We start from the raw sequence: 21,496 nt of genomic DNA, 5'->3' as shown, positions 1-21,496 counted from the left end.
GTCCTCCTCCATGTTGAGCACCACTTGGAGGAAGCACTGAGGGTAGCAAGGGCACAAAATGTACTCGGGGTGGGGGACTTCAATGTCCATCACCAAGAGTGGCTCAGTAGCACCACTACTGACCAAGCTGGCCAAGTCCTGAAGGACATAACTGCCAGACTGGGCCTGCGGCAGGTGGTGAGTAAACCAACACGAGGGAAAAACTTACTTGACCTCGTCCTCACCAATCTACCTGTCGCAATTGCATCTGTCCATGACAGTATTGGTAGGAGTGACCACCGCACAGTCCTCATGGAGATGAAGTCCCGTCTTCGCACTGAGGACACCATCAAACGTGTTGTGTGGCACGACCACCATGCTAAATGGGTTAGATTCAGAACAGATCTAGCAGCTCAAAACTGGGCATCCATGAGGCGCTGTGGGCCATCAGCAGCAGCAGAATTGTATTCCAGCACAACCTGTAACCTCATGGCCTGGCATATTCCTCACTCTACCATTACCAACAAGCCAGGGGATCAACCCTGGTTCAATGAGGAGTGTAGAAGAGCATGCCAGGAGCAGCACCAGGCGTACCTAAAAATGAGGTGCCAATCTGGTGAAGCTACAACTCAGGACTACATGCATGCTAAACAGCGGAAGCAACATGCAATAGACAGAGCTAAGCGATTCCACAACTAACGGATCAGATCAAAGCTCTGCAGTCCTGCCACATCCAGTAGTGAATGGTGGTGGACAATTAAACAACTAACGGGAGGAGGAGGCTGTGCAAACATCTCCATCCTCGATGATGGCAGAGTCCAGCACGTGAGTGCAAAAGACAAGGCTGAAGCGTTTGCAACCATCTTCAGCCAGAAGTGTCGAGTGGATGATCCATCTCGGCCTCCTCCCGATATCCCCACCATCACAGAAGCCAGTCTTCAGCCAATTCGATTCACTCCACGTGATATCAAGAAACGGCTGAGTGCACTGGATACAGCAAAGGCTATGGGCCCCGACAACATCCCAGCTGTAGTGCTGAAGACTTGTGCTCCAGAACTAGCTGTGCCTCTAGCCAAGCTGTTCCAGTACAGCTACAACACTGGCATCTACCCGACAATGTGGAAAATTGCCCAGGTATGTCCTATCCACAAAAAGCAGGACTAATCCAATCCGGCCAATTACCGCCCCATCAGTCTACTCTCAATCATCAGCAAAGTGATGGAAGGTGTCGTCGACAGTGCTATCAAGCGGCACTTACTCACCAATAACCTGCTCACCGATGCTCAGTTTGGGTTCCGCCAGGACCACTCGGCTCCAGACCTCATTACAGCCTTGGTCCAAACATGGACAAAGAGCTGAATTCCAGAGGTGAGGTGAGAGTGACTGCCCTTGACATCAGTGCAGCATTTGACCGAGTGTGGCACCAAGGAGCCCTAGTAAAATTGATGTCATAGGAACATAGGAACAGGAGTAGGCCATTCAGCCTCTCGTGCCTGCTCCGCCATTTGATAAGATCGTGGCTGATCTGTGATCTAACTCCATATACCTGCCTTTGGCCCATATCCCTTAATACCTTTGGTTGCCAAAAAGCTATCCATCTCAGATTTAAATTTAGCAATTGAGCTAGTATCAATTGTCACTTGCGGAAGAGAGTTCCAAACTTCTACCACCCTTTGTGTGTAGAAATGTTTTCTAATCTCGCTCCTGAAAGGTCTGGCTCTAATTTTTATACTGTACCTCCTACTCCTAGAATCCCCAACCAACGGAAATAGTTTCTCTCTATCCACCCTATCCGTTCCCCTTAATATCTTAATATTAATGTGCCCCTGTGCACATTATGGAGAATAGCAGTCAGTTGGGAATCAGGGGGAAAACTCTCCAGTGGCTGGAGTCATACCTAGCATAAAGGAAGATGGTAGTTGTTGTTGGAGGCCAATCATCTCAGCCCCAGGGCATTACTGCAGGAGTTCCTCAAGGCAGTGCCCTAGACCCAACCATCTTCAGCTGCTTCATCAATCACCTTCCCTCCATCATAAGGTCAGAAATGGGGATGTTCACTGATGATTGCACAGTGTTCAGTTCCATTCGCAACCCCTCAGATAATGAAGCAGTCCTAGCCCGCATGCAGCAAGACCTGGACAACATCCAGGCTTGGGCTCATAAGTGGCAAGTAACATTCGCGCCAGACAAATGCCAGGCAATGACCATCTCCAATAAGAGAGAGTCTAACCACCTCCCCATGACATTCAACGACATTACCATCACCGAATCCCCCACCATCAACATCCTGGGGGTCACCATTGACCAGAAACTTAACTGGACCAGCCATATAAATACTGTGGCTACAAGAGCAGGTCAGAGGCTGGGTATTCTGCAGCGAGTGACTCACCTCCTGACTCCCCAAAGCCTTTCCACCATCTACAAGGCACAAGTCAGGAGTGTGATGGAATATTCTCCACTTGCTTGGATGAGTGTAGTTCCAACAACACTCAAGAAGCTCGACACCATCCAGGACAAAGCAGCCCGCTTGATTGGCACCCCATCCACCACCCTAAACATTCACTCCCTTCACCACCAGCGCACAGTGGCTGCAGTGTGTACCATCCACAGGATGCACTGCAGCAACTCGCCAAGGCTTCTTCGACAGCACCTCCCAAACCCGCGACCTCTACCACCTAGAAGGACAAGGGCAGCAGGCACATGGGAACAGCACCACCTGCACGTTCCCCTCCAAGTCACACACCATCCCGACTTGGAAATATATCGCCGTTCCTTCATCGTCGCTGGGTCAAAATCCTGGAACTCCCTTCCTAACAGCACTGTGGGAGAACCTTCACCACACGGACTGCAGTGGTTCAAGAAGGCAGCTCACCACCACCTTCTCAAGGGGCAATTAGGGATGGGCAATAAATGCCGGCCTCGCCAGCGATGCCCACATCGCATGAACGAATTAAAAAAAATAGCAGCCCCTGTGCACATTATGGAGAATAGCAGCCCCTGTGTATATTATAGAGAATAACAAATGTTTTGGTTGAAATTGCATTATTGATTTCAGAGACGAATGTATTCATGTTTTTATTGATATTCTGATCTTTGTTCTTTTAACACAACCGTTAACTCTGATGCACTCGCATGGCTCCTGTAGATAGTTGAGATTTTGGTGAAATATTCTCATAAAAGAAATCCAAATTTTAAATGCACTCCTTATTTACAGCCGGTTTCATTCTCCTTTCTGTGATGATTATTTTATTACTTTAATAACTGCTGAATTTTTCCTGCCTTATTTCTTTTTTTAAAATTGCTTTATCTCTATTGAGTTAAATCAATCTTTTATACCTTACACTAGATTCCCTGTTTCACTGATCCAATTGTGAGAGATGAACATTTTAACTAAACTGCATTAAATCTCAGTGAAATCCCCAGGGAGGTGTAATTTACAGATTTAAGGAGGTTCTGCTGTAGTTGCTGATGTCTCAAGGTTTGACTGTCGATTTTAATGAACATACAAACGTACAAAATTGACAGGCAGGTAAAGACCATCAAGCCTGCCCTACACCATGGTGACCGGAGCATCCTGACCAAACACTACCCCCCAAAGCCCCCTCCCCATCCCTCTCTCCTTCACCCTCGCACCCTCGCAGTCATGTAATCTCCTGGGCCAATAAGGGGAAAAAATACTCTGAATAAGTCCTCTCCCACCCCCCTCAGGCGATCGAAACCAGTCCAGGAGATCACATGGCCCGAGTGTTACCTGGAAAGACACTTCCCCTCTATATGATGTGATCTGTGCCCCAGTCAGGAACCGTCCAGCTCCCTCTCGAAGGCAGAGAGTCAGCTCCCACCACGCCAGCCGGAAACTCACTACTCTCTGGGAAAAGAAGAATCGCCCAATGTTCAGTCTATTCCCACTCTTCCATAGTCTAAACTCCTGTCCCCTGGTCCTCCCCAACCTGTTACACTGGAATAATCTATCAATAGGGACGTTATCCAGCCCTTTAGTTATTTTATAGACCTCTATCAGGTCACCTCTAAGTCTACGCTGCTCTAAAGTAAATAGACCAAGGTCGTCGAGCCTATCTGAGTAGCTGAGGTTTCTTTAAAAGATCTGGGAAGTTGCCTGAAGTTCAGTACTGCAGCGGGTGCCCCTGGGCTGGTCAGAAATTGTCCCACACGTCACTGATCCAGCTTCAATTCCACCCTTCAACCACATGAGGTCAGTGTAACACCACGTCCTTTACCCCTGAACCGAATTAATCACCAAAGTTGCTGAATTACACAGAAATTACAGCACGGACCAGGCCCTTCGGCCCAACCAGTCCGTGTTGGTGATTATCCTCCTCACGAGCAGCAATCCTAATCCCATGCACCCCGCCCTGTTCCAATATCTCTTTATCCCCCTTTCCATCAACCTCCTATCCGACCTATTCTTAAATATAGAAGCAATCCCTGTGGATAACTGAGAATAATTGAGCTCGAGCAAACAATTCGCTCATAATTCTGTTTACAACAGAGTGACAACCACCTTATTGCATTCTTGGGCCAACCATCTGACACTTATTAACCTGTAGTGTTGGTTTCATCCGATTCCCAGGTTTTTGAATTAATATAATATACAATCAGCTTTAAACTTTTTGTTTTATTGTATTGAGGAGTTGGTCAATGTCATAATAACAGTTGGTCAGCGGTGAGGTATTTAATCTCGGGAGATCACTAACACAATCCGATTTCATGATGTGATTCAGGCCTTTAATTAAATCACAGCTTTTGCACTCACACAATTCTACACCTGGAAATATTCTGGGCAGAACCAAACACAGAATCACTGAACACAACAGACTTGACCTCGACCAGTTTACTTTTATTTGAAATGAATATCCTGTTTTCTGCGTGTTTCTCAAACTTGTGTATTTAGCAGAATCAATGGCAGTAAAACTTATTGGTGTGCGATATTTCCCTCCACACATAAAGTTAAAGAAAGAAAGACTTGCATTTCTATAGCGCCTTTCACAACCTCAGGACGTCCCAAAGCGCTTTACAGGCAATGGAGTATTTGTGAAGTGTGGTCACTGTTGTAATGTAGGAAACACGGCAGCCAATTTGTGCACAGCAAGATCCCACAGACAGCAATGGGATAAATGACCAGATCATCTGTTTTCGTGATGTTGGTTAATTGATAAATATTGGCCCCAGGACACTGGGGAGAACTCCCCCGTGCTCTTCTTCGAAATGGTGGCCGTGGGATCTTTTACATCCACCTGAGAGGGCAGACGGGGCCTCGGTTTAACGTCTCATCCGAAAGACGGCACCTCTGACAGTACTGGCACCAGGAGTGTCAACCTGGATTATGTGTTCAACACTGTGGCAATCTATCACAATCAACACCAAAAACAGATCATCTGGTCATTTATCACAATGCTGTTTGTGGGATCTTGCTGTGCGCAAATCGGCTGCCACGTTTCCTACATTACAACAGTGACTACATTTCAAAAAGTACTTCATTGGCCGTAAAGCACTTTGGGACGTCCTGAGACCGTGAAAGGCGCTATATAAATGCAAGTCTCTCTTTTCTTCCTTCCCCTTACTGCCGGGTTAGCGTGCTCAGGCTTCACAGTGCTGGTCGGCGAACACTCAAGAATCTTTTTGTTTTGATTTGATTGACAGGTGATGTTGAAATCGGGATATTGGAGAGGAACGGGCAGCTTGAGGTGGAGGTAATTCAAGCTCGCGGCCTCACCCCGAAACCAGGCACAAAATCTCCGCCAGGTAACGCACCCGGGGCCCTGATCCCCAGCCCATCGATCTGCTTCCCACTCACTCCCCTCTGCAAACAATTCACATTCATCTTTTCATTCTCGGGATGCGGGCGCCCTGACAAGGCCGGTAGTTATTGCCCATCCCCTAGTTGTCCTGAGAAGATGGTGGTGGGCCGCCTTCTTCTTGAACCACTGCAGGTTTGATACAAGTGATGGGTTTGGTCGGCCACTTCAGAGGACAGTTAAGAGTCAACCACTGGGACTGGAGCCACATACAGGCCCAGCCCGGGTAAGGACGGCAGGTTTCCTTCCCTAAAGGATATTAGTGAACCAGTTGGGTTTTGAAGACTTGCATTTATACAGCACCTTTCACAATCTCAGGACGTCCCAAACGCTTTTACGACCAATGAAGTATTTTTGAAGTGTAGTCACTGTTGTAATGTAGGAAACGCGGCAGCCAATTTGCGCACAGCAAGATCCCACAAACAGCAATGAGATATTGACCAGATTATCTGTTTTAATGGTGTTGGTTCGTCCAGGACACCAGAGAGAACTCCCCTGCTCTTCTTCGAAATAGTGGCCGTGGGATCTTTTACATCCACCGGAGAGGGCAGACGGGGCCTCGGTTTAAGGTCTCATCCGAAAGACGGCACCTCCGACAGTGCAGCACCTCCCTCAGTGCTGCGCTGGGAGAGTCGGGCTGGATTTTGTGCTCAAGTCTCTGGACTGGGGCTCGAACCCACGACCTTCTGACTCAGAGGCGAGAGAGAGAGAGAGAGAGAGAGAGAGAGCTGCCCACTGAGCCTCGGCTAACAACAATCCGACAGCTTCACGGTCACTTTTACTGAGACCAGATTGTTATTTCCAGATATTTTGAAAACTGAATTCAAATTCTCAAATTGCCGCGGTGCGATTTGCACTCCCGTTCTCGAGATTACTGGTCCAGTAACAGAACCACTAAACTACCATTACACTAGGGAACGTCTTAAGACAGACTTAGGCGCAGAAATTGCAGTCAAGGGAGAATCATCTGGAATTTGGGGGAACCCAGTTTTCCTTAGAACTCCGCCCCATTTTTTGCTACCAGCCATTTCCTGTCAGAAGGGGGCACCATAGGCAGGCCTTCCCCCCACCCCCCCCCCCCACGATCGTCCATTCCCCCCCCCGATGGTCCGCTCCTCCCCCCCCCCCCCCCCCCGATGGTCCGTTTCTCCCCCCCCCGGTGGTCCGTTCCTCCCCCCCCGATCGTCCGTTCCTCCCCCCCCGATCGTCCGTTCCTCCCCCCCCCCCGATCGTCCGTTCCTCCCCCCCCCGATCGTCCGTTCCTCCCCCCCCGATCGTCCGTTCCTCCCCCCCCCCGATCGTCCGTTTCTCCCCCCCCCGATCGTCCGTTCCTCCCCCCCCGATCGTCCGTTCCTCCCCCCCCCCGATGGTCCGCTCCTCCCCCCCCCGATCGTCCGTTCCTCCCCCCCCCGATCGTCCGTTCCTCCCCCCCCCGATCGTCCGTTTCTCCCCCCCCCCGATGGTCCGTTCCTCCCCCCCGATCGTCCGTTCCTCCCCCCCCCGATCGTCCGTTCCTCCCCCCCCCCCCGCGATCGTCCGTTCCTCCCCCCCGCGATGGTCCGCTCCTCCCCCCCCCGATGGTCCGTTCCTCCCCCCCCGATCGTCCGTTCCTCCCCCCCCTCCCCCGATCGTCCGTTCCTCCCTCCCCCCCCGATGGTCCGTTTCTCCCCCCCCCCGATGGTCCGTTTCTCCCCCCCCCCGATCGTCCGTTCCTCCCCCCCGATCGTCCGTTCCTCCCCCCCGATCGTCCGTTTCCCCCCCCCGATTGTCTGTTCCCCCCCCTCGATCGTCCGTTTCTCCCCCTCGATCGTCCGTTTCTCCCCCTCGATCGTCCGTTTCTCCCCCTCGATCGTCCGCTTCCCCCCCTCGATCGTCCGCTTCCCCCCCTCGATCTTTCCCCCCTCGATCTTCCATTTCCCCCCCTCGATCTTTTCCCCCCCCCTCCCTCTCATTGAGGGGACCACTGGGCCAGCTCAGGAATTCCATCCCTTCCAGCTTTAAAAGCCTCACTGGAACCGATGCCAAGTGGGAGATGTGTGAGTCCCTCTCAGGACCTCTGGGCAGGCCAGACTGAGCCAATCAACGCCGCAAGAACAAAGTGCTACAAAATGTCCATTATTTTCCCGATCTCTCTGCTCTTCTGACCAGGCCACCCGCTGACGGTGGAGAATTTGACAGAGTGTAGACAGTCTCAGGGCCTCGGGCCGGTTTATAATCTGTTTTCCCTCCTATTTCAGCCGCTTATATTAAACTCTACCTGTTGGAGAACGGAACTTGTGTTGCAAAAAAGAAGACCAAGAGTGGCCGAAGGTCCCTGGACCCTCTGTACCAGCAGATCCTGGTCTTCTCCGAGAATCCGCAGGGCAAGATCTTGCAGGTCAGTATGGAGCAGGAATGAGGGGCTTAAGGTGACAACATGTAAATACACGGACTGAGTGAGAACGGCCCCCAAACTCAGGGATCACGGCTCGCTGAACCGGGGCAGGTGGGAGCGACGGGCAGCACGCCCAGATACAAACTTTGCAAAGTATTGCAGGCCTCACACAGAGGGTGGGTGAGAGGGTGTGTGAGTGTGACTGTATGGGTGTGTGTGTGTGCGTGAGTGAGTGTGAGTTTGCATGGTGTTAGTATGTGTGCATGTGAGTGTGAGAGTGTGTCAGTAAGTGTTTGTGTGAGTGTGTGTGTGTGTGTGAGTGAGTGTGAGTGTATGAGCGTGTGTGTGAGTTTGCATGAGTGTGCTTATGTGCGTGTGAGAGTGCGTGTGAGAGTGCGTGTGAGTGCGTGTGAGAGTGCGTGCGTGGGTGTGAGTGAGTGTGCGTGGGTGAGTGAGTGTGCGTGGGTGTGAGAGTGCGTGGGTGCGCGTGGGTGTGAGTGTGCGCGTGGGTGTGAGAGTGCGCGTGGGTGTGAGAGTGTGTGGGTGTGAGAGTGTGTGGGTGTGAGTGTGTGTGAGTGTGTGTGGGTGTGAGTGAGTGTGTGAGTGTGTGGGTGTGTTCTCCCCTGTCCTATGGCCGAGCTTGCTGCATGTTGTGTTGCTCCGTGCAGCTGCCCCTTCTCTCCCGCTCTTCTTCAAAATAGTGGCCGTGGGATCTTTTACCAAGAGAGGGCAGACGGGGCCTCGTTTTAACGGTTTCATCTGAAAGACGGCACCTCCGACAGTGCAGCACTCCCTCAGTACTGGCACTGGGAGTGTCAGCCTGGATTATGTGCTCAAGTCCTGGAGTAGAAATCAGAGGCGAGGCAAAGATGGGGGTTCCTTTGGGAGGTCTGAAACATGCTGCATAACTGAGACGAGGAAAAATGAGTTTTGTGAGCGGCTAACAAAATGCAAGTGTAAAGACACCTGAGCTGTTTTCCCCACACTCATTACTGTCCCAAAACCAGTACCTGGACATGTCAGGGGAGAGCTGGCTGAGTTACAGTGTCAGCTGTGACACTCTCACCTCTGAGTCAGAAGGTTGTGGATTCAAATCCCCGCTCCAGAGACTTGAGCACAGACTCCAGGCTGGCACTCCCAGTGCAGTACTGAGGGAGTGCTGCACTGTCAGCGGTGCCGTCTCTCGGATGAGATGTTAAACCGAGGCCCTCTCTGCTCTCTCAGGTGGACGTAAAAGTTCCCATGGCCACCATTTGAAGAAGAGCAGGGGAGGCCTCTTGGCTAATACGCGTCCCTCAACCAACAAAACAGATTATCTGGTTATTCTCACATCGCTGTTTGTGGGATCTTGCTGTGTGCAAATTGGCTGCTGTGTTTCCTACAGTAACTACACTTCAAAAAAAAAAGTGCTTCATTGGCTGTAAAGCGCTTTGGGACATCCTGAGGTTGTGAAAGATGCTGTAGAAATGCGAGTCTTTCTTTCTTGGATTGAGTCAGTCAGCGACCTCCCTCTGTGGTGCTGGTCCCTGTGCCCTTATTGAGAGGTCACCCTTACCCGGTCTGGTCTCTATGCGACTCCAGTCCCTCACCAATGCAGCTGACTCTTAACTGCCCTCTGAAGTGGGCCTAGCTAAGCCGCTCAGTCGTATTAAACAGTTTCAGGTTCAAGTAGAAGGCCCACCACCACCTTTCTCCGGGCGACTAGGGATGGACAATAAATGCCGGCCCTGCCAGCGATGCTCCACATCCCCAGAGTGAATTTAAAAAAAAAATAGAATCTTCCCCAATCTCTTCTCTCTCAGAGCTTAGGGAAAGAGCAGCAATTGAAAGAACTGGATGCAGCCTCCACATTAACATGCAGCTGGGAGCCTGATCTCTTTCAGCTACACCAATCTCATGTAATAAATTGTATTAACAAGTGGACCATTCAAAATTAATCAGAGTAAATGCCAGACAGTTCTTTCCTCAAACTGCGATCGCTGGTTAATCCTGATTGCCAACCAATGTCATACCCTCTAAGTAGTCATGTTTTTATCTCCCTTTATGTACCTTAGGGGTTGTTTCAAAATTTCTCATTCTGACTTCAGCGTAAAGTGTTGAGATCGTCTTTCAGGATATTTCAACAACAGCAACAACTTGCATTTATATAGCGCCTTTAATGTAGTAAAATGTCCCAAGGCGCTTCACAGGAGCGATTATCAAACAAAATTTGACACCGAGCCACATAAGGAGATATTAGGGACAGGTGACCAAAAGCTTGGTCAAAGAGGTAGGTTTCAAGAAGTGACTTAAAGGAGGAGAGAGAGGCGGAGAGGTTTAGGGAGGGAATTCCAGAGCTCAGGGCCCAGACAGCTGAAGGCACGGCCGCCAATGGTGGAGCGATGAAAATCGGGGATGCGCAAGAGGCCAGAATTGGAGGAGCGCAGAGATCTCGGAGGGTTGTAGGGCTGGAGGAGGTTACAGGGATAGGGAGGGGCGAGTCCATGGAGGGATTTGAAAACAAGGACGAGAATTTTAAAATCGAGGTGTTGCTGGACTGGGAGCCAATGTAGGTCAGCGAGCACAGTGGGTGATGGGTGAACGGGACTCGGTGCGAGTTAGGATACGGGGCAGCAGAGTTTTGGATGAGCTCAAGTTTACGGAGGGTGGAAGATGGGAGTCCTGCCAGGAGAGCGTTGGAATAGTCAAGTCTAGAGGTAACAAAGGCATGGATGAAAATGTGTGGCATTCCTTGGTCAATATCATAAGGTATCAGCCATGGCTCAGTGGGTATCACTCTCGCCTCTGAGTCAGAAGGTGATTGGTTCAATGCCAATGGTGGAGCGATGAAAATCGGGGATGTGCAAAAAGCTAGAATTGGAGGAGCGCAGAGATCTCGGAGGGCTGTAGGGCTGAAGGAGATTACAGAGACGGAGATAGGGAGAGAGGCCATGGAGGGATTTGAAAAGGTCATGGGTTCAAGTCCCACTCGAGAAACTTGAGCATATAATCTAGACTGACACTACCAGTGCAGTACTGAGGGAATGCTGCAGATGCCACCTTTCAGATGAGATATTAAACCGAGGCCCCGTCTGCCCTCTCGCGTGGATGTAAAAGATCCCCTGGCACTATTTCAATAGAAGAGCAGGGGAGTTCTCCCTGGTGTCCTGGGGCCAATATTCAACCCTCAACCAACATCACAAAAAAACAGATTATCTGGTCATTATCTCATTGCTGTTTGTGGGATCTTGCTGTGTGCAAATTGGCTGCTGCATTTCCTACATTACAGCAGTGACCAAACTTCTAAAGTACTTCATTGGCTGTGAAGCGGTTTGGGACATCCTGAAAGGCACGATTGAAATGCTAATTCTTTCTTTCGATGACTTCACCCCCATAGAGAAGGCTGAGAGGAGATTTAATAGAGGTTTTTTTTTTAAAATTTGAAGGGTTTTGTGAGAATGAACAGGGAAAAACTATGAACTCCGGTTGGGGCAATCAATGATGAGAGGGCATCAATTTCAAATTGCCATTGAGAATGAGGAGAGAGATTAGGGGAAATTCCTTTACTCAGAGGATGGAATGTAAAGGAAAATTGGATCAGTATTTGAAGAGAGGAAGATATGAACCAGGTTACAAACCAGCCAGCCATTGTCCCCGATTGATGTGAGGGACGGCTGTGTAAACCACGAGGTTAAAATTCCTTTTGGCTCGTTTTCGGGCCTGAAACGGGAGTCGCCCGAGGCTGGCCTGATATTGAAATAGAAGGATATGCGGATAAGGTGAGATTGTGTAAATAGAGATTGAGGGGGCTCGTGTGGAGCATAAACACTGGCCTGTAATTCGACTTAATTCAAGTTTAAAAATCCAGCTGTGTGGCTCATATAATTCCAGTTGTTACTGTTTCCCATGTGACAAGCTTGGGAGAGATTCAAAAACATACAATTGGTTCAGCCGGGGATCTAACATCGCGTTATTATTTTTTTTTTAAACCAGGATAGTAGCTCTGAATTTCTAACAAGCCTTGGCAGTGAGTTGAGAGATGTAAAGAGGAACAGAATGAGTTGATTAGGACAAGAAGTTTAAATCGTCAAAGAAAGGCAGGTAGATTTAATCAGCTTCTGTGACTGAAGGAGACAGGAAGGAGGGACTGTGTTGTTTATAAAGGACAGGTTAGTGTACAAAGTACAACCTTTTATTGATTTCCCCTTTGAGGAGATAGACAATAGTACTGCCCTTGTAAATTTATATTGTTTACACATTCATTTGTTCAGTTTTATTTCTATATTCATTTTAAACCAGGAACGAGGTCTGAGTTCCTGCTAATTATTGAGGGCTGGAGGTTCTGCAAAGGCAGATGAATAAATCCATAAAATAATGAATAAGTATAATTTCCCTGTGCGTTACAATGTCTGTGTGTAGATGTTAGGGCCGGTGAGAACACTTTGAACGATGTAGGGAGTCGAAACTCACCAATGGGAATGGTCTAAGATATAAAAGCCATAAAGTCTAGAGTAACAGACCCCAAAATGCAACCATGCCAAATGGTCTTTTCTCATTCTCGATGTCACTGAGGAAGATTCTAGCAATAAAATGTGTTTTTCTGGATTGATTGGAATTGGTACTTTGTGGGGTAGAAATCTGTCTGGGTCCGTTTTCGGGCCTAGAATCAGTGTTGCGCAGGCATCGCGTGCCCTAAATAGGAGGCCCAAAGCCGGCCTGAAATTGGTCCAAGGGCCTCATTTGAAGGAATTGGGCGAGCTGCCAACACCTCTCGGGCATCCGCAGCCAGCGTGCCCATTTCAACTCATGAATTTCGGGCTGCTTGGCCTCGCGGGCAGCGCGGGGGGGAGAGGAGGAGGACAGCGGGAGGCGGGGGGCGGGGGGTCGATCGCAGCTGTCAGGGGAAATTTTTTTCGGTGGCGGCCGCTTGCTAGGCTGCATCCATGCCTGGAAAGCCTGAGCCGAGCAGGCATCGGACAGGGCAGCCCAACCTCTCGGAGACGAGCGTTGGGCCCTTCATTATCACATGGAAGGGGCCTAATGCCAGTTTTATCCAAGGCCAATATGGGGCCCTCAAAATTGATCATTTTTGCCCCCGTCTGGAAAACGGGCACAAAGAGGAGCAATTTCTACTAACCTAGGAACATAGGAACAGGAGTAGGCCATTCAGCCCCTCGTGCCTGCTCCGCCATTTGATAAGATCATGGCTGATCTGTGATCTAACTCCATATACCTGCCTTTGGCCCATATCCCTTAATACCTTTGGTTGCCAAAAAGCTATCTATCTCACATTTAAATTTAGCAATTGAGCTAGCATCAATTGCCGTTTGCGGAAGAGAGTTCCAAACTTCTACCACCCTTTGTGTGTAGAAATGTTTTCTAATCTCGCTCCTGAAAGGTCTGGCTCTAATTTTTAGACTGTGCCCCCTACTCCTAGAATCCCCAGCCAGCGGAAATAGTTTCTCTCTATCCACCCTATCCGTTCCCCTTAATATCTTATAAACTTCGATCAGATCACCCCTTAAACTTCTAAACTCAAGAGAATACAGCCCCAATTTGTGTAATCTCTCCTCATAACCTAACCCTTGAAGTCCGGGTATTATTCTAGTAAACCTACGCTGCACTCCCTCCAAGGCCAATATGTCCTTCCGAAGGTGCGGTGCCCAGAACTGCTCAAGTACTCCAGGTGTGGTCTAACCAGGGTTTTGTATAGCTGCAGCATAACTTCTGCCCCCTTGTACTCCGGTCCTCTAGATATAAAGGCCAACATTCCATTAGCCTTATTGATTATTTTCTGCACCTGTTCATGACACTTCAATGATCTATGTACCTGAACCCCTAAGTCCCTTTGGACATCCACTGTTTTTAACTTTTTACCATTTAGAAAGTACCCTGTTCTATCCTTTTTTGATCCAAAGTGGATGACCTCACATTTGCCGACATTGAATTCCAATGTATGTTTTTTTTTAATTAAGAGTAAATTTACAATTTGACATGATTAAAATCCGCCAGTGCGATTGATGTTATTTTTATTTCTTCTGCCCCCCCCGAAGGTGATTGTGTGGGGCAATTACGGCCGAATGGATCGCAAGTGCTTCATGGGTGTGGCCCAGGTGCTGCTGGAGGAGTTGGACCTGTCAAGCCCAGCGATCGGATGGTACAAGCTCTTCCCCACCTGCTCCATGGTGGACCCGCCCCTGACTCCGTTCCTGAGCAACGCCTCCCAGCTCTCGTTGGAGAGCACAGTCGGACCTTGCTGCGACCGGTCATAACCACAGCGGGACCTGTCTCCGTTTATTTTTTTGTGGCCGAGCGTACAGGCTGGTGGGGGAGCCCCTACTCAATTAAGTTGGTGGGGGGGGGGGGGTGCGTTGGTCCTTCCACGCGATGCATGCTTGACACGGTCGCCCCCCCTGGAGTCTCTTTGGTGAAGGATAATTGAGCGACCGGTGACAATGTGGAGGTGGGGAGCAGGTAACATACCCCTGTCTGAGCCCAGCACCGTTCCCATGAGGGCAGGTGGTAGTTGCATCGTTTCATGCAGCACTTGTCTAAACCCATGCTCTGTTCTTTGATATACTTCTATTACCTCACCACCTAGTCGATGTGCCAAGTGGATTTCGCAACCGCAGTTTACAATTCTTTTCATGACATCTTTAGAACGAGTCCTGTCATTCTGTGAGCCAGCATATTACTGATATTTTCAAAACATCTGTCAAAACCATTATTACTTGAAGAATCCATTTCTTTGGAACGCAAGTGATGTGCTTCGAGCAACTGCAACAAAGATGTAAGGTCATCTTTAAATCTAGAGGCTAGTGTGACCTCCGCATCTCAATGCACACTGGAAGTCTGTGTATTGGTAACTCATACGGTAAACAGCACATCTTAGTCCTTAGTTCCAGTGCAAATCCATAATTCCTGAGAGTTGGAAAACCAGCTTCCATGGATAGCTGTTCATTGCACTTTAGTTATCTCACCACATGCTTCTGGCATATACTACTTGACACCTCCCTATCATTGGTGTTTACATAAAAAAGTAATAAATAAAATGTAGTTTTCAGTGCTAATTTAATCTATTTCACAACTTAATGCACTGGTAAAAAAGCAGAATGCCAGAACTTTTTTTTTTGGCAATAATTGTCTTGAAAGATGAAAAATGTTGAGTTAACCCTGCATGTTGGTGGGTGAACATCAAGAGTGAGGATCAGTTTAATGGAAATGAATTAAGAATAGGAGTTTATTTGAAGAGAGAGAGAGAGTTTATATAATAGTGAACTCGGGCAGGAGCACAAAGATGTGTACTGAGTATTAAAAAAACATTGAAATTCTTTTTAATTAAAAATAATTTGAAACCTTTAAGACCATTCTCTGTGTATTGAAAGAGGATGTGCTAGTTGTAGGTTGTAGCATGCAAGGATACTATTTTAGATTAAGGCTGTTGGGTTCAGCATGGAGCGAGTGTGTTCAGAACTGTGCTAGCCTTTTGTTCTCGCAAGCAATGAAAACAAATGAGGGGCGAGGTTAGCCAGTTCATGTTGGGAGGAAGGCCATAAGTCTAATTGAAGCGATGAAGAATTCTCGTTAAAACCTCTGTTCATATTTTTAATTAAATCTTGCTTTTAATCTATCAGAAGAAAAAAACATTGTCTAATCAATGTTTAGACTATCCTGAAGAGTTCTCATTCAGTTTTTATTGCTGTTTATTAAATTAGATCCGGCTATAAATTTGTCAAAGAAGCACTTTCTTTGTACCAATTTCTAAATATACTAGATTGAAATGAGCCTTTAGATCAAATAATTACCTATATTAAAATAAGAAAACCCTAATTAATTCTGACTAATGTATGATACAGATAGTTTGTTGATGTCAGTTTAAGGGATTACTTTCTTTAAGATACAAAAATAGGAAGAAAATTATTGTAGGCCATTCCCTCCCAACCAGCCCTGATTGTTTTCCAATTCAAAAAATAGTTCTGTTGCACAGGAGCCTGTTTACGTAGTTACAATGCCTGTTATTAATTAAAATTACTACATTTTTTAAAAAAAACCTCATATTATTCTAGTTAACCCAGGTTTTCTTGCTCAGAATTATTGCACAGCAATCCGTGGAAGGAGATGGGCAATTGTTTGCTTTTTGGAGAGATGCTGGAAGATAAGGGCTGAGATTCATTCCAGGTTTAAGGGTAAGAGAGAGAGAGAGAGAGTTTTAATAAAACAGAGCAAGTTTTTAATCGGTTGCTGTCACAATAGATTTAAATAATAACAGTTAGATTAACTTGACGAAGAATTAGCTGTCTGCATGTTTGGGTAAGTGTTAGCCTTGTAGCTACTTTAAAAAGCACATTTCTTAAAATTTCTGGCACTTTTTAAGTATTTCTACGGCACACACCGGTAGTAACTAAAACATGTAGATGTCACACATGTAGCAGCTAGGAGCAGGCTCTACTGAGGCAAGTAGGAATTTTCTTCTCAATATCTGTTGAAAAATGTGAGAAATTTAATTTAAAAAGTAGCCATTCTATAGGCGTTAATAATAAATAATAAGAGCAGGGTTCAAAATTACCACAAAACCACGAGCAGTTTTGCTAGTTATAACTGAGTAAAAGATTAACAAATGTGAAATGTTGATACAAAATCATAAGTAGGTAAATTATACAATCCATAAACACTTTCCATAGTTTTTAAATCAAACTGAGAGCCTGCTGGTGGTTTAGTTTTTAAAAAAAAAATAATAATTTTGAACCTTCAATTTATAATTTTAAAAAGTGATTAAAACCTTTAGAATTGTGCAGTGTAGTGATCTTTCTAGAATGAGCTGTGTAATACTTGATTTCAGAATTTTACTAGAAACAGCGCTGAATTATAGGATAGACTGGGGGCTGATTTCCACAGTTACATTTATCCCTACAACCATTTGTAATCTTACAGGCACCAAGATTACTTCACACGAATGCAACATTATTTTTAAAAGGACACTCCGTGACTCACTTTGTTCAATGGGGGAGCAATGATTAGACTGTCTCAATGGGCCTGAAATCCCCTTCACTATATTTTAGAAGTTAATGGCCATTTAAATGCATTCCACTCGGGTGATGTTTTACACCCAGGGGATAAAGTCTAAAGTCTAACCCCATCTCTCTGTCACTCCATGTGCCTTCGAAGGTTTAGGACTGGTGGGATCCATACTGTCCAGCCCTTGAAGGGCTATACCGAACCCCAGCTTGTTACTCTCTCCCATCCCATCAAATCACAAGCCAACTTCCTCTTTTCCTGCCTCTTGGTTTTATCAACATCACCTCTTCCCAGACAGTAATAAATCCGGCAAATTTCCTTTGCATTTAATTCCCTCCATGTGCTTTTATTCAGTCCACCTGTTCCGGCAGCAGTATTTTTAGTGCAGTGGTTGACCTGTTTAGACTAAATGGATTAACAATTGGGTTCCAATTTATGCCAAAACACTAAAAGTAATACAGGGAAAAAATTAAATCAGCTGGTGATTCCTCACCATTGTGCTTTCTCCTTGAGCCTGTTCAGGGACCCTCTCAATCATTGTCCAATTCATTTTCAACATACACCTCTAGTCCCATAACTCAAACACCTCCATACTCCCTACTTCAGGGTACAAGGTCCAATTTTCACCTCCGTTCAGTGCTCCGATCTCAACACTGCTCATTACTTTTAAAATATGGTAGAGGAGTTCCCAGGCCCAATGAAACATTCTAATCATTGTTTCCCAGCCCGGTATTGCAGAAAGCGAGCAATAGCACTCATGAATGTTTAGCTTTCTGTTACATAGAAATATTTTCACATTATTAAACTTCGCAGCCTTGAATTTCCTCCACGAAATTGGCATCAAAACACCATAATCGGGGTGAGCGAAGGAGGTCGGGGTTCGGGGGGGAGAGAATTTTGGAGGGGGTGTCTGGTTACGCTGGGTCACTTCCTGTTTTTCTGTTCTTTAAAGGAACATTGCGGTAGAAATTGTTAAGCGTTTGGCCAGTTTCTCGGGCATGGTACAGACGCAAAGCAGACCAGTTTAGCAGTGGGACGGCCTATGCCCAATCTGTGCCAGTGTTGACTCAGCTGCTAAATTCGGGGGGTCCTTTTTTTTTAGACATCCCAGGTGGACCCCTAAAACAGGTGTTAGGGGGTTTTGTAGATGCTAATGAGGGGCCTGATGCCTGTTTCTTGAAAATCTGTTGGGACTGAGCAGAGCAAGAGCTGGAAATGTCCTGTTCAGGTTTTTGGGGTCTTCAGTGGCCTAACCAGTGGCCCTCAAAGGGGCCGCCAGTAAGTTGCAATTCATGTGGAGACAATGGGAGCAGAAGTGACCCTCCCGACTTCACAGCACTACTGGGGGCCGCTGCTAGCCTATGCTAGCACCCCCACCTCCTGACCTCCTACCCCCCTCCTGACCTCCTACCCCCCTCCTGACCTCCTACCCCCCTCCCGACCTTCTCCTCCCCCCTCCCAACCTTCTCCTCCCCCCTCCCGACCTTCTCCTCCCCCCCCGACCTTCTCCTCCCCCCCCGACCTTCTCCCCCCCCCCTCCCGACCTTCTCCTCCCCCCCCGACCTTCTCCTCACCCCCCCGACCTTCTCCCCCCCCTCCCGACCTTCTCCTCCCCCCCCGACCTTCTCCCCCCCCTCCCGACCTTCTCCCCCCCCCCCGACCTTCTCCCCCCCCCCGACCTTCTCCTCCCCCCCCCGACCTTCTCCTCCCCTCCCGACCTTCTCCCCCCCCCCGACCTTCTCCTCCCCCCCCGACCTTCTCCTCCCCCCCCCCGACCTTCTCCTCCCCTCCCGACCTTCTCCCCCCCCCCGACCTTCTCCTCCCCCCCCGACCTTCTCCCCCCCCTCCCGACCTTCTCCCCCCCCCCGACCTTCTCCCCCCCCCCGACCTTCTCCTCCCCCCCCCGACCTTCTCCTCCCCTCCCGACCTTCTCCTCCCTCCCCCCCCCGACCTTCTCCTCCCCCCCCGACCTTCTCCTCCCCCCCCCGACCTTCTCCTCCCCCCCGATCTTTTCTTCCCCCCCACCTCCCGATCTCCCCCCATCTGTTCTACTCTCCCCTGTTTTCCCCTCCCATTCTCCCCCCCCCCCCCGTCCCGTTCTCCTCCCCTCCCAGCCCAGGTCTAAATGCCAATCGAGCCTCGGGCCTAATGCTCCCAACGCACAAACCGGCCGGACTGAATTTCTAGCCCAGTTGTTCCTTTAAGTTCTAACTCGTTCCAAAATCTACTACAATTCTGAATTGCAATAATGCACCTACACGTTACTGGGAGTAACTGACAGTGATTAGGATGTGCCAGTGATGGGGCTGTGTGGTTTGGGGGTAGGGAGGAACCAGAGGGGACATGGTCGTCTCTCCCTGGTGCTCAGCACAATCTAAAATATGAGCTAATTTTGCTGAGCTGCTTAATTGCAGATTTTGGCAAGTTTTTTCTACAAATTGATTTTTCTCCCCTGCATTGCAGAAAGTTGCATCTTTTAATCAGATCAGCACAGCTTTGTGAGTCGAGGTTAATATCTGGGACATTTTAATGCCATAATACAAATAGGATACAGAGGCACTGGAGAAGGTGCAAAAAAGATTTACCAGGACGATACCAGAACTGAGAGGTTATACCGATCAGGAAAGAATGAACAGACTGGGCCTGCTTTCTCTGGAAAAGAGAAGACTGAAGGGTGACCTGATAGAGGTCTTCAAAATTATGAAGGGGTTTGATAGGGTAGACGTAGAGAAGATGTTTCCACTTGTGGGGGAGACCAGAACTAGGGGGTCATAAATATAAGATAGTCACTAATAAATCCAATTGGGAATTCAGGAGAAACTTCTTTACCCAGAGAGTGGTGAGAATGTGGAACTCGCTCCCACAAGGAGTAGTTGAGGTGAATAGTGTAGATACATTTAAGGGGAAGCTGGATAAACACATGAGGGAGAAAGGAATAGAAGGATATGCTGATGGGGTGAGATGAAGTAGGGAGGGAGGAGGTTCGTGTGGAGCATAAACACCGGCATAGACCAGTTGAGCCGAATGGCCTGTTTCTGTGCTATTTCTATGCAATTCTATATAAAATAGAGGAGATGGGATACTGGTGGAGACAGAATAGGGTTTCATCCAATTCACCGTGGTCATCATCTGAAACTTTGCTTTAACTACCATGGCGAGTTAAATGAAAATCTCGGTCTGTTGGCAGCAGATGTTCAGACAGTCTTAATCGAAGTCTTAGAGCCCCCAGTAGAAAACTGTCCCTAATTATCCAGGTCAAAGCAGTCGCTTGATTGGCACCCCATCCACCACCCTAAACATTCACTCCCTTCACCACCGGCGCACAGTGGCTGCAGTGTGCACCATCCACAGGATGCACTGCAGCAACTCGCCAAGGCTTCTTCGACAGCACCTCCCAAACCCGCGACCTCTACCACCTAGAAGGACAAGAGCAGCAGGTGCATGGAACAACACCACCTGCACGTTCCCCTCCAAGTCACACACCATCCCGACTTGGAAATATATCGCCGTTCCTTCATCGTCGCTGGGTCAAAATCCTGGAACTCCCTTCCTAACAGCACTGTGGGAGAACCTTCACCACACAGTTCAAGAAGACGGCTCACCACCACCTTCTCAAGGGCAACTATTGAGGGCAATAAATGCCGGCCTTGCCAGCGACGCCCACATCCCGAAAATCAATTTTTAAAAAAAGAATGAATTTAGCACCAGAATTAGCAATCTCACGCACAGTGACCACATAGTGTCTACTGTGTGAAATGGTAAAACATCTCACTAATGTAGTAGGGAGTGCCCTTCTGAGGAAAGGAATGACACACACTGTTGAGGGAGTGTCGAGAGAACTTTGCTCTCTGTTTAGGAATTACTGTACGTGGGAGTGCTTGATGCTGACACTGGGTGACTGAAATGAAAAGTGTTCCATTCCCCATCGCCAAGGTCCCTCACTGTGATGAGCACAAAGTCCATCATTTTTTTTTCTTTAAGGCACAACGAAGTGTTCTTCTCCCCAGCGCTGATGTGGGTGGGTGGGTTGGACAAGAAAAACATCATTGGAGTAAAATTATTCTTGGGGGGGTGGGGGGTGCAGTGGAGCAAAAGAGGGGGATAGTGAATCGGTTGCCTGATTTACACCCCGCCCAATTATATCGTCCAAAGAAGTCAATGGGAAACAAAATGGGGCTTGGTGTAAATCAGGCTGCCGATTCGCTAGCACCTGTTTCGTGTTACTGCCCCCAAGACTAATTCCACCCCCCCCTCCCGACCATGCACCTCGATATCCCAAGTAGTCACCGTCCACATACCCAGGCTTGTAACAGAGAAATCCCTGACTACAGTA

General features: G+C 48.1%; 1 protein-coding gene across 1 annotated transcript in view; it reads left to right on the top strand.

Annotated features, from left to right (window-relative positions):
- Window positions 1-15,510, top strand: part of rims4 (regulating synaptic membrane exocytosis 4) — a 104,776-nt gene extending 89,266 nt beyond the window's left edge. Inside the window, exons 5-7 of the mRNA XM_068000751.1 lie at window positions 5,641-5,742; window positions 8,033-8,172; window positions 14,202-15,510. Coding sequence (XP_067856852.1) covers window positions 5,641-5,742; window positions 8,033-8,172; window positions 14,202-14,420 — 461 coding nt within the window. The 3' untranslated portion in view covers window positions 14,421-15,510. The remainder of the gene's footprint in view (window positions 1-5,640; window positions 5,743-8,032; window positions 8,173-14,201) is intronic.
- The last annotated feature ends 5,986 nt before the right edge of the window (window positions 15,511-21,496 follow it).

Source organism: Heptranchias perlo, chromosome 19 (assembly GCF_035084215.1).
Source record: "Heptranchias perlo isolate sHepPer1 chromosome 19, sHepPer1.hap1, whole genome shotgun sequence".
In the NCBI taxonomy this organism is placed as follows: Eukaryota; Metazoa; Chordata; class Chondrichthyes; order Hexanchiformes; family Hexanchidae; genus Heptranchias; species Heptranchias perlo.
This window is presented reverse-complemented; position numbering and strand designations above follow the sequence as displayed.